The sequence below is a fragment of the Laetiporus sulphureus genome (assembly GCF_001632365.1).
Source record: "Laetiporus sulphureus 93-53 unplaced genomic scaffold LAESUscaffold_22, whole genome shotgun sequence".
NCBI classification, from domain to species: domain Eukaryota; kingdom Fungi; phylum Basidiomycota; class Agaricomycetes; order Polyporales; family Laetiporaceae; genus Laetiporus; species Laetiporus sulphureus.
This window is the reverse complement of record NW_024468531.1, coordinates 1-11,876: the sequence shown is the minus strand read 5'-3', so window position 1 is coordinate 11,876 and position 11,876 is coordinate 1. Positions and strand designations below refer to the sequence as shown.

The window sequence follows — 11,876 nt, the reverse complement described above, 5'->3', positions numbered from 1 at the left end:
TCTCGCATTACACGTGTGATAGATCATCGCTAAATTTCCGCGAAACATAACGTAGAGTACCATTCACAAGATAAGATCAACGCTTCATCGCCTCTGCGCCGCCTGGCTGTTCCGCCTCGGCACGTACGATCCCTCCTCGTCTCCACTAGCCATAGCCCCTCGCACGTACCCCACGCCCATGAACACTGGCGCGCCAGCAGCACCGCCGCCCTTCATGAAACCGCGCTTCGTGCTCCTCGTACCCACGCCAACCAGCTCATCGGTCTCAATCTCCATATCCACATCAGCATCTTGGACTACTCCGCCGGTATCATTGCTCCAGAGACCACCGTCTGCTTGACGGAGCTCCTCGTCCAGGGTGCGTGGTCCCTCCGCATTGTAAGACGTCGACGCTCCCCAGGACGGTTGGGCGGGAACCGGTTGCAATTGCGACCCAACTTGCGAGAAAAATGCCCCAGGATCGCGATCGCTCCTCGATGGCGGCCGCGATTGGCTCTTCGCTCTCGCTCCCTGGCCAGCATGGACAGGTATCTGGGATGCACGAACGGCACGTTGAGACGCCTGGGACGCAGACGACGTCGCAATTGGGTCCTCCCTGCCAGACGCTTCTCGATTCTGCTTCTGCGAAGGTTGACGATTGCGCCTAAGCGGACGGGTACGCACCGGACCCGGAGGAATTGGCGATTGAGGAGCCCGGCACACGGAAAGGTCGATAAAAGGCGCTGATTGCCCACCATTTTTGCTTCTTCTCCTCAGGGCGGGAAGAGGCCGCTCAGGCTCGGGTTGTGCAATTCGGGGCGACGGAGATGAAGGTTCGGCACGCTCGTCAAGAGGCATACCATCGGATACTTTGTGCGGCGGTGATGACCTTGGTGACTCGTGCGCTGCAGAGTGGGGCGGAGTGTGTGGGAGCTTGTCTTCGTGGTCATGTTCGTGTTCATTCTCATTGTCCGAGCACAGTGATGGAGTTGTGACGTCCGTCTCTGTCGGCGCCAATGACGGCCATGGTCTCAGACTAGGAGGGAGTGCCAATGTCGATGTCGACGGACCAGGTTCAGTCGACTGTGAGTCGCAAGAACCTTGCGAAGACGAAGACGCAGCAGATGACTCCGGCGCTGCACCAGACAGTGTAAATGTCGTGAGCCGCCGCTTGGACGGCCCTTCCGCACGAGACCCGTCTCCCGCAAACGCAGCATCTCGCCTCCTCTTCTCTCCCAACCTCGCCTCGACCACACTAAAGGACCTCTCACCGACCGCATAACCACGCTCATCGATGATGCCCGTGCTGCGGCCGCTCAGAGCCAACGGAGGCGGGGGCATGGAGGCATTGTCAAATGTGCCCGTACTGACTTTCCTCAGCTTGGCCGTCCTCACCTCCTTCAAGAACGTTGCCATCTTGTCACCAGCGATATTCACGGTAGGATGGCCCGATCGCCGTGTTCGTCCGGTGACGTCGTTGATGGGTGCCTCTCGAGGTGGTGTGGTAGGTCGGAGACTCTGACGGGCGGTAGCAAGGAACAGGTCGGCACGTTTGGAGATCGGGAGCGAATTCGAGCTATTGGCCATGATGCTCGGATCGTCTGGATCGAGTTGGAGAGCTGAAGGTGGTGGTGGAGGCGGCGGCGGCGGAGGCAGCTGCATCGACGTATCGTTGCGCTGTGCAAGCTGTAACCAGCATCAGCACGAGCGCTCAGCCCACGATTGAACATACGTTACCTGCGCCTTCAACCTCATGATCTCTTCTTCGAGCACCTTAATTCTCTGCTTGTCACGCGCCTGCTCTTGTTCGTCCCGTCCAGGCTCAACACGCATGTGCGCCTCGCGTGCCGCACGCAACTCCTCCTCCTTCCCGCGGACACGGACCTCTCCCGAGGTATCGCACGCCCGTTCCTTCCCTTTTGCCTTGGCAGATTTCGCTACCATCGATGTGCCACCTTCCACCGATGACCTCCCGCTACTCCTCGCTGCGACGGGTTTCGACCTTGTGGGAGGGTTGTTAGACTTGCGAGAGAGTTCCGCGTCGAGATTGTTCAGGGCCTCCTCGGTCGACAAATCGTCCCATCCTTTTGCCTTCGTTTTCCGGGTCTCATCAGCTCTCCTGTCGGCTGGGGTGGCACTGCCCACGGAAGGGGCTTTCGCATCCCGGCGAGCATCACAATCAGCCCCTGTATCACTTCGACTACTTTTCGATCCCCTCCGTGAGATATCATTGGATTTCCGGGCGGGCTGAGGTGTAGGGAGATGCGACGGTGCTGGAGTCTCAGCAGAAGGACCGGGAGAGGGCGGTAAGACCCCCGCACGGCGAGCCATCTCCGCCGACATGGGATCGGGCATCAGTGACTCTGAGCGGGGGAAGAACGAGCCAGGCATGGTCGCAGGGGACAGCGTCGCCACCGCGCCAACAGCTTGCGAAGGAGCAGTGGAGGGAGGGCGGGAACCTGAACCTATTGTGATCTAGTTGAACATACGGGCAAGACGCATCAGTGGCCTGCGTACCTTCGCCAGACCCTCCACCACCAGTAGCCGGTGTAGACGTCCCCTTCGTTGACCCAGATTTCTTCTTGTGAATATGCCTCCTGGGAGGGACCTCAGTGTTCGAATCCCTCTCGCTCGAATCCGCCCTCTGCCTGCTTCGCTCCCCATCCCCCTCCCCACCCGAAACCTTCCTCGCCACCCGCTTCCTCTTCCCCTCCTCCTGCCTAGCCTTATTCTCCTCAACTACCGGTGCATCATCGAGCTTGACGCGCGACGTCGACGGCTGTGGCCGAGCCTGAACCTACGCGCGACGACGTTCAACCACACACCCATCAAGGATGTGTTCTCGACGCACCTGCACATTGCTCCCGCCCTTCGCCGTCGTCACGAACGACTCGATCTCGCGAGTCACGAAGCTGAACACATTGGAAAGAATCCCGCTGGATGGTGCGGGTTGAGGGTCGCGCTGCCTAGCTGCCATGGATGAGGTTGTCGCGGTGAAGGTCAAAGACGGTGTAAACATTCATCAACAGCGCCACGCGTGTCACCCACGTGCCTCGCGTCGCGTCTCTCGGTTGAACTTCGTGAAAGAAACTGTATATACAATTAGGTGTCTATCATACACGCAGCATCAAGGGCAGGCGTCAAGCGCGCACATACACATCAGGGGAGGGTCGTGCACATCGTGTGGTATCAGTCCGTCCGCGTAAATAAACTACATACAGTAGATCGCCTTCCGTCCGTTCCCCTCCTCCATACATTCCTTTTTACGAGTATCCGCCGTACGAGTAGCTCGGCGGACCCGAGTGTGCCGCAGGCTGCTGTCCCGCTGCGAGCGTCGCGCGCACTGCCGCATATGGGTCCGCGTACTGCATCGTTCGGCTCACCCGCGGCATGTCCGACGTCGGCGAGCTGGGCGTGGACGCAGCCGATCCAAACCCGGTCGGCGTGGGATCAGAGAATGCGCCGTACACGTCCATGCTCGGGCGCGAGGGAACAGGCGCGGCGTACGAGGCCGCAGGCTGTGCAGGCGTGGGAAGCGCGGGCGGCACGTACGCGGTGTCGAATGTCGTCTGCGAGGCATTCGACTGTGCGATGGGCTTGCTGTACTGAGACTCCTGGTCGTCGTAGTCGCCGTCGCCCTCGGCCGTCGTTGCCACCTCAGAGAACTCGGTAGGATGTGTGAAGGGTTGGTCACGGGGCCGCATAGAGCGCCCATTGCGCCAGTCGTAGATCGTGAGGCCCAACGAGGCCAACCAGAACGCTGCCCGTCATGAACGATAAGGAAGGATCTCACAATCAAAGTGCTCGCGACGAACCGAATGCTAGCCAGAAGAATACTGCTCCCGCTTTTTTCGTACTGCACCAGCCGCTCAACTCGCTCCGGAATGTCGAGCCCAAACTCTCGTGCGGGTCGTTGCTAGCATTTTTGCAGCCAGGCTCTGTCCAGGCTGAGATCGTCGTGATAAAGCTATAAGACGGTGGTCAGAACAACGTGCCAGCGATGCGACCTGCTCCACCTACGCGATCAATAAGCTGAAAGTCGTGCCTGCTGAGATTAGGATGAAAGCGACCCGAGTCTCGCTCAGTGCTCGTGCAAGGCGTGCGCCCTTGTCAAACTTTTCATAGATGACGGGGACGAAGAGGAGAAAGAGAGGAAAGACGACGCCTGTGACCGAGACAAAGAGTGCGAATCCGGTCAATCCCGCTGGCGCGCGTGATATCAGTGTTGTGCTAATGATGCTGCAGACACAGTGAACACATACATGGGCCTACATGCCACCTTGCCTGGAAGGCAGCGACGCTGGCGAAACAGCACATTGCAAGGAAGTTGAAGAATGCTTGGGAGGCATGGAATATGATAGCGGGTTTGTGTACGATCATCTGTGGGTTCCGAGCGACGCGTCAGTCATGGTCGATGGATATGAGAGTGGGCTAGAACGATTAACCCAGATGCAGCATATCGACAGCAAGGGTATGAAGAGCAGCAAGACGAGAAACCCTGCTGTATCGACGGTCGACGCCATAGATCAGAGAGGCTACGTCGAAAGGGTCATTGCATTACGTAACCCTACTGCACCCTGAAGGGGCTGTGAGGCGTGCAGACACGCAGCCGCGGCAAACCAGCAGGGGGGCTAGAGTGTGGAACGTGCGCGAACGGCTGGCGAAGCGAGAGACTTACGTCGTCCTCAAAGGGCAGCATCCCCCCGTTCCCAATTCCGCCAGTGGTAGACATCGGCATGGGTAGAGCGGACTTGCGTGCAGGGATGATGCGGGCAAAACCGTCTTGTATGCTTTCCAGCAAAGGCATGACGGTCAACGAGGCCTGCGCGTGGCTTTGCCTAACGGAGACAGATGAATGGATAGCGATAGAAGGCGATCGTGCGCAAAGGGACGCTTCGCGGTCGTAATATAAGACAGGGGCCTATTGAGCGGGAGATGAGTTGTGGATGGGCGATGTCTGGTGCAGGATTAAAGTACAAAAACAGAGCGGTGTGTGGACGTCTTAGTCGATATGCTGCGGTCGGAGGCGCTGCTGGGAACAGCCTCGCGCAGAATTGGCAGTTGTAGGCAAGACTCTGAACACAGTTCCACGGGCGCTTCTGCTGGGCAACGCTGTAATGCACTTGCTTCCGTAAGCGGCACGCGCGCTCCGTACGGGCGCTTGCCACCATCTGTGGCTGGGCGAACATCCGAGATCATCAAACTCGTCTGCTCAACCATGGCTTCATGATAGAGCATTCAAACGTTCAAATTTCATAAGTTAAATGAGTATTTTCACTTGCTGTTGCGCAATTTACATCTGTCGAGCCCTGAGGCCTGGTTGCTCTAACACAGAGTGCCTACCCACTGTCGCGGTCCCGTGACCGTGTCGTGTCCGCTGATCGCACTCGAGATCCTCCGCGTTCACGCGCACGTCACTCAGTCAGCGCGGATGTCCAGTATGAATGACAAGGCCGCGCTCAGCTGTGAATAGCTCCTATTGTCATGCACACAGCTCAGTATGCATAGTACTTGCGCGCAGTTGTTATGATCTCTTTGATTCGAGCAAACCACCCCATCCCCGCGTAAGGTATATGCTCTTGACGGTCGTATGCACCACTTCCTATTCTCCGACTTCCACTCTCCCCATCTTCGGGACTATAATTCCCAACATCCCTCCTGAACATCCATGTGAACCTCTCCAGAAGCTCCTCTTCGAGAACTTGAGATTTACGTCTTCTCAACCTGTGGAGCTTCGAGCAAATACAGCTACGCCTAGCATCAACAAATGGGCATCTACGTCCGGAGCTCCTCGCCTGATTCTCAGATCGGGCGCATCTGCTCTGCGGCAAGCCACTGCCTGAGTTCCAGCACACCACCAACGCCCCCAGAAATATGGTCACCAACGGGACACGAGCATTTTGAATGATCTGAAAAGAGATGACGATGCGGGGGGGAAGGGGGTATCATCGCAAACGCGGCGGACGCCTGCGAGGATCTGATTGCTGACAGAGCAAAGCACGAACTACGGCATCAATATATCATTCCCGGGACCAGGACGACGGCATGAAGAGAGCGGACAGGGGGATTGGACGAGACTAGGTGCTCGGGCTGAAGTCTGGATGTTTTGTGGATATGATGGAAGGGGAAGGGGAGATATGAGATATGAGCTGCACATCCACGACACGTTGCAGAGCAAAGTGAAGGCGAGACGAGGTGACCGTGAATGCCGTAATTGGCTATCTTGTGGATTGATCCGCTGGGTCAGACAAGCGATTGGCCATTTGTTTGGACTTCAATGCCCTCTCGGTATCACTTGGATATCGGTATCTGTTACAGTTGATTCTGATAGACCGTGGATCCATGTGAGTTCAGTCGAGTATCAAACAAACGACGACGACGCACGTCAATATGTTCATGTCATTCAATTTTGGAAAACGGGAACAGATATCCGCACAAAACTTAACACATTGCGAGTCGTCCAACAAAGCAGGCTGGAAGCAGAAAAATATGGATACGAGTCCCAGCTCGGCGAAATGTTCCTCAGCCAAAAGCTCATCAATCTGCACGCAGACCTCTGGATCGAAAATATTGAGCATGGCATCTGTATCCCATTCTAAAGGCGAAAAGGAGAACGAGATGTTACTGAGATCCTTTGATAATATTGTCTTGAGCAGAGGCAGCAGTACACTCCGGACTAACAGTGTGAGGTCATTCATATCCGACGTGAAGGCGCCCACTACCAGTGTCCGCAGATTGACATTTGATTCAAAGCTGATAGGGTGCACTTGAAAGTTATGAGCCGTGCTGTGCACTGAACATCATGTGATTGCATACTCACAGAGCAAGGACTGAAAGCTGCCACCACCATCCTTCTCTAGCGCGCTGAAAGTTGTTGTTGCCTCCTCAAGTCTCCCTCCGGCTATATTCAGCATGTCTTGAGTGAAATTAAGAGCCGCCGTAGATACTGGTGAATATAGATAGAGTGCTGTAAGGATAGCACGATTCAGCAGACCGAGAAGAATATGTCCAATGTCTTCGAAACACGACAGGTCATATTCAAAGGAAGTCAATGTCGTCAAAGGCATGCGGCGGTGTTCGGGCAATGGAGCCATGGACCTCAATTTGCTCCAGTGTAGATCCCAGCAGTGAAGGGACTGCAGCTGAGGAAATGAACAGATGACCTGGAAGAAGGGGCTCGCCGATGGCAACGTCACTCTCGCTAGCCGCAATGATGTGATATGACTGAATTCGTGCAAGCTCCCAAACGCTAAATTGCGCATAGAGCACTGCTCGAAGCTGACGTCGGAGAAGCTGAGCGAGGCCAGGTTGGGAAGTTTTCCTGCCAGCATCACGAGAATCGATGCCAACTCCGGACTTGTCATAGAGGATTCCAGAGTCGGAGATCGAGCTCCGATCTCTAAGCGTCGCACACGGGCAGCGAGGAGAGGTATCCGCGTCAGTGACCTCGCACAGGCGATCGCCTCTTTCCGAGTAGAGAGTATGGGCTCCTCGAACAGGATTGCGCGGCTCTCGGCGTACCACCCTCGGCGAACGAGGGCGCAGTTCAACAGAGTTTGTCTTTGGTCTCCGAGCCAAAAAGGGTCGAGATGGTCGATGATGCGCTCGCAGATCTCAGCGGGAAGGCGCGGCTGGGGGTTGTTCAAGATCGGCGGGGCAACGTTGGTTTGGTCTACTGGAATGGACATGGCAGAACCACAGGATAGCGCATTCGCGCGGTAGGCTAGTTCAAAGATGTGAGCGATTGTCGAGAATTATTATGTATTGATATACAAGTGAGGTGTATGAATGTAAGGTCGTAGTTGGCTGCAGGCCTACGGTGACGGTGCAGAGGACGGTCGATGAAGTTGTGAAGTTGTGAAAGGCATCAGAATCAGCCTTTCTTGGCAGACTTTCCGGTCCAGTGGTAACTTTTCCTACCACTCACGCAAATCTAACCCTCTTCTCGCAGCGAGAATCGGTACTTACTCTGCATTGTAAAGTCGAGGACTTCCTTGATCGGTATTACAGTCCTTGAGATCAAGCTGATAATATGAACGGTGCGTGTTGAGCCAAAATTGTCTGCATCAGTAAAATCCCGACTTTCAACCTTTTTGCTTCCTTTGTCACCTTTCTCCAGTATGTGAGAAAGTGCCAAAAACAGCACGAGGATCTCCTGGAATTGCACCCTTTTTGACCTTAGGAGAGCCTTTTGCTCGAAAAGGTGTCTGTATCACATTAGCCGAAGCTCAGGTTTGAAATTTGAGGGTTAATGTCCTTAACATAATTTCTCATCACCTTTCCGGCGCCTTTTCCACGAATAATAATAAGCGCAGAACCAGGAGATCCCCAGGGCCACGCTTTTCGGGCCTAGTACCTTTTTGGGCCGAAAAAAGCTCTAAAGGGGGCTAAAAGGTAATATTTGGGTTTCCCTGCTGTGCTAAGTATTGAAGGAACGAAAGCTGATACGGACCGGGCAGCGATCAGTGGCCAGTCTCAGACTCTCGGCCAGGGAGGAGTACTACTCCTCAAGACGACGGGGGCCACGTCACATGACTCCTACCAATATTTGATGAGGAGAACTTGGCGTAGGGCCACGAGGTGCTCACAGTGAGTTGGTTCTGACATTGTACTTCAGCCGGCGCCTACTACGTTCGAAGGGTGTACGGAGCGGGCCGCGGAGGTTGAAGGAATTGTCTCGTCCGCCCACGGGAGACTAGAAGGGAGCTTGCCGCATCTCTGGACGTCGCGGCTGCGTTCTTTGTCTCTTCTGCGCTTCCTGATCAGATAAAGGATCTAAAGAATGAAAGACACACAGTATATCCAACTTGTCTCATCAAGATTGCTTCCTCAGAACCTCTCCCTCGATCAATTTTCGTGCAATCCCATGTGGAGCACTAACAGTGATAACTGTAGTACTGTATGTGCCAAGTCAGAAGTAAGAGGAGCAAAAACTGAGTACTGAAGGAGCTGGAAGTTTTGTCCCATCATTGACCTTGAAGGCGTCTTGATCTACGACCGGGAGATAACAATTCAACCAGAAGGCTCTCGCACAGCCTCAGTTGCCTTCTCTGGACCCAGTGCCCATTTTATCTGTCCAGACACCTTGAGATAGTTCACATTCAGTCTCGATTAGCGAAGTTACGATCCGCCTGAGCATGCTATTAGGACATCTTCAAGCAGGACCTGCTTCCATAATATACAGAGTGACTATCGCTCTATCATCACGCTCCAGACTTCCAGTACGCGATATCTCCATCGTTCACTGGACGCGCCGCACACAAAAGAGCAACATCAGCAACCACATTATCAAGGAAGGAGGACGGAAGACGACACTGACTCTCATATGTCTTGCCCTGCTGCTTGAGCTTGCCCCCAGCCTTGACGGCCGTTTCGCTACCGTACTCCCGGAGGTCGTCGTAACTCATGATCTCACCGCACACGAACTTGTTCTCGAAGTCCGTGCTGGAAGAGACGGGCAAACTTACGTTAACATACAGACCAAAGGTGGAAAAGGGACGCACTGGATGACTCCGGCCGCTTGTGGTGCCCGCGTATGCCTCCGGATCGTCCATGCACGGACTTCGTCTGGGCCGCAGGTGAAATACCGGATCAACTGGAATGCACCAGCATTTGAGTCATCATATCGACATATGGAAGGACATTGCAGAGATACGCACGTCCAGACTGGCATAACCTGCCGTGGTAATCTTCGGCAGCGCAGACTGCGCACCGATCTTCTTCTGCTCCTCCTCCCTATCCTCGTCGGACATGCCCGCGAGTCGCTCCTCGAGCGCGACAGAGAAGGGGATCAGTGGGTCGCCCGGGTTGTTCTCGTCGATCCAGGCTTTGATCTTTGGTAGCCTGCAAGGAGCACAAACGGGAGTGAGTAACCGCTGGGTTAGAGGCAGGAAAGGGTAAATGAAACGCACCACTTGTTCTTCTTACGTATATAATCCTTCTCGCTGAGGTTGACGAGATAGGTGACGGGCTTGGCGCTAAGGAGCTGGAGGCCGTTAACGACATCGATCTAGGTTTAAACAGCGGTCAGCTACCGCAGTTGATCTAGATTTTAAAGAGACTAAAAAGGAAGTGGTTGACGGGTCAGATAGAAAATGATCTCATAGGCATTTTGGGGCGTTACTCCCGCCTCAACGAGCTGGGTTAGTTGAGTATACTACTCTTTATCATCATGTAGGAGAAGAGAGATAGCGAGATCGAGGATAGCAATGGACACTCACCTCTTTGTTTGTCCAATCTGCCTTGCGAACGTCTTTGTTCTCCACGGTAATGACCTTATAAATCTTCTCCACAGTCGCCTACAACGCCAAACATTGGCATCTTCTCATACACAACATTTTTAGCACCCTGCGAACTCACGATTTCTTCTTTCTTTGCTTTATCCGCAAGGCTATTGCTTCCCAAGGAACGTCCGCTTTTCTTGAGACCATCGAGGTGCTTCTCGACCCACTCGATGTCCTTGAGGCGGAGCTCTGTCTGAATGATCTCCATGTCGCGGATAGGATCGACTTCACCCTCGACATGAATGACCTCGGCATCATCGAATGCGCGGACGACCTGGAAGATACCGTCCACGGCACGCACGTGCGAGAGGAAGGCGTTCCCGAGGCCCGCACCTGTAGATGCGCCCTAGCGAGCACATTAGAGCTGACGGATTGGAAGGGCTTGAAGGGCAGCCGGAACTTACAGCTGTCAAACCGGCGATGTCGACGCAAGTGAGGAATGCAGGAACTCGGGAGGCAGGTTTGTAAAGGTCGCATAGCCACTCGAAACGGGCATCTGGGACAGGAACACGTGCCTCCTCGGGGTTGCTACGGGCACGGATAATTAGCAATGGAACAGGAGAAACGGAGCATAAGCGATGGCGGATCCTAACAGCCGCCGAAAGGAGAATATGAGAGAGAGAGAAAAATTCACATCGTCGCATAAGGATAGTTCGCGCTGATGGCGATGTCTGCAGCGAGTAGGAGCATAGTGAAAAAGCTGTCAAGATTCAACAAAGATTGCATAACTCACCGGTCTTGGACAGAACGTTGAAGAAGGATGACTTGCCCACATTAGGCACCCCTAGATGACTCAAGCATGAGTGAGACGGACATCGTGACGACGATGTGCATGGACGGACCTACGATACCGATCTTGAGGTTGTTGCTCGGTCTGCCGAGGAGGACCTTCTTCTCAGCCGCGGCGGCCTTCTTGGGTGGCATGTTTTTCTTCTTTGCTGCAAGCACGCTAGAGAAAGAGAAATGTCGCGCCGCGAGGTCAAATCTTGTACGAAAACTGAGGAACTGAGAGGGATGAGGAGGGGAAGATGATTTGCAGAGGAAAAACGCGAGCAGGCCGCCCAATCGATCGCGCATACCGCGATTTTTTGAGCGGGCGTGTCGTAGGAGGCGTCTTCCTTTTCGAGATAGAGAATCCCACAGTCATGTGGACACAATTGAAAAAGGAAATTCCCGCCTTCGCACGTCTCCACTCGACTGGGCTGTAACCCGTCTCGTCGCCTGCATCTACTCATCCGACATGCGGCCTTCCCTGCTGCCTCTTGCTGCTGCGGCCGCCTGTGTGCTCCCCATATACGCGCAGTTGATCACCACTACCGACGAGTGAGCGTCGTCTGCTTTTTGAAACCGACTGCGCAGCGCTTCCGGGACTGACTGACACTGCACGCATAGGTACGGCTACACCGTCGTCGAATTGATCACGCTCGATCCATTAGGCCTAGTCACGACATCCATAGAGTGCGTGCATATAGCGCACTCGATGGTGGGGCGATCGCTGATCCGGAAATTATGCATCTAGGTCGACTATTCTCGCGGGCGCGTTAACGGATACGGCCACAGACACAGACACGGAGCTCACTACGGCTCTTACAACAACGGCGAGGACTACCGCGC

At 54.6% G+C, this 11,876-nt stretch overlaps 4 protein-coding genes across 4 annotated transcripts; all 4 read right to left on the bottom strand.

Annotated features, from left to right (window-relative positions):
* Nucleotides 1-84: 84 nt before the first annotated feature.
* On the bottom strand, nucleotides 85-2,956 carry LAESUDRAFT_759566 (uncharacterized protein; the record flags this gene model as incomplete). Its single annotated transcript, XM_040912606.1, has 4 exons — nucleotides 85-1,665; nucleotides 1,717-2,444; nucleotides 2,497-2,776; nucleotides 2,831-2,956. The coding sequence occupies 4 exons, from the start codon at nucleotides 2,954-2,956 to the stop codon at nucleotides 85-87; spliced, it is 2,715 nt and encodes a 904-aa protein (XP_040763763.1).
* Nucleotides 2,957-3,242: 286 nt separating this feature from the next.
* On the bottom strand, nucleotides 3,243-4,502 carry LAESUDRAFT_654232 (uncharacterized protein; the record flags this gene model as incomplete). The annotated part of the gene is made up of 5 exons (XM_040904472.1): nucleotides 3,243-3,739; nucleotides 3,795-3,946; nucleotides 4,000-4,183; nucleotides 4,242-4,359; nucleotides 4,425-4,502. The coding sequence occupies 5 exons, from the start codon at nucleotides 4,500-4,502 to the stop codon at nucleotides 3,243-3,245; spliced, it is 1,029 nt and encodes a 342-aa protein (XP_040763762.1).
* A 1,507-nt stretch (nucleotides 4,503-6,009) lies between these two features.
* On the bottom strand, nucleotides 6,010-7,831 carry LAESUDRAFT_194116 (uncharacterized protein). The gene is made up of 3 exons (XM_040901521.1): nucleotides 6,800-7,831; nucleotides 6,364-6,745; nucleotides 6,010-6,303 (listed from the first exon to the last, which is right to left on the bottom strand). Exons 1-3 carry the CDS (start codon nucleotides 7,665-7,667, stop codon nucleotides 6,198-6,200), a joined length of 1,356 nt encoding a protein of 451 aa, XP_040763761.1. The 5' UTR covers nucleotides 7,668-7,831; the 3' UTR covers nucleotides 6,010-6,197.
* A 1,225-nt stretch (nucleotides 7,832-9,056) lies between these two features.
* Nucleotides 9,057-11,347, bottom strand: LAESUDRAFT_726221 (GTP-binding protein YchF). The gene is made up of 11 exons (XM_040908987.1): nucleotides 11,105-11,347; nucleotides 10,996-11,046; nucleotides 10,897-10,933; nucleotides 10,667-10,790; nucleotides 10,339-10,608; nucleotides 10,200-10,277; nucleotides 9,891-9,988; nucleotides 9,639-9,822; nucleotides 9,483-9,574; nucleotides 9,299-9,423; nucleotides 9,057-9,223 (listed from the first exon to the last, which is right to left on the bottom strand). The coding sequence occupies exons 1-11, from the start codon at nucleotides 11,337-11,339 to the stop codon at nucleotides 9,183-9,185; spliced, it is 1,335 nt and encodes a 444-aa protein (XP_040763760.1). The 5' UTR covers nucleotides 11,340-11,347; the 3' UTR covers nucleotides 9,057-9,182.
* Nucleotides 11,348-11,876: the final 529 nt, after the last annotated feature.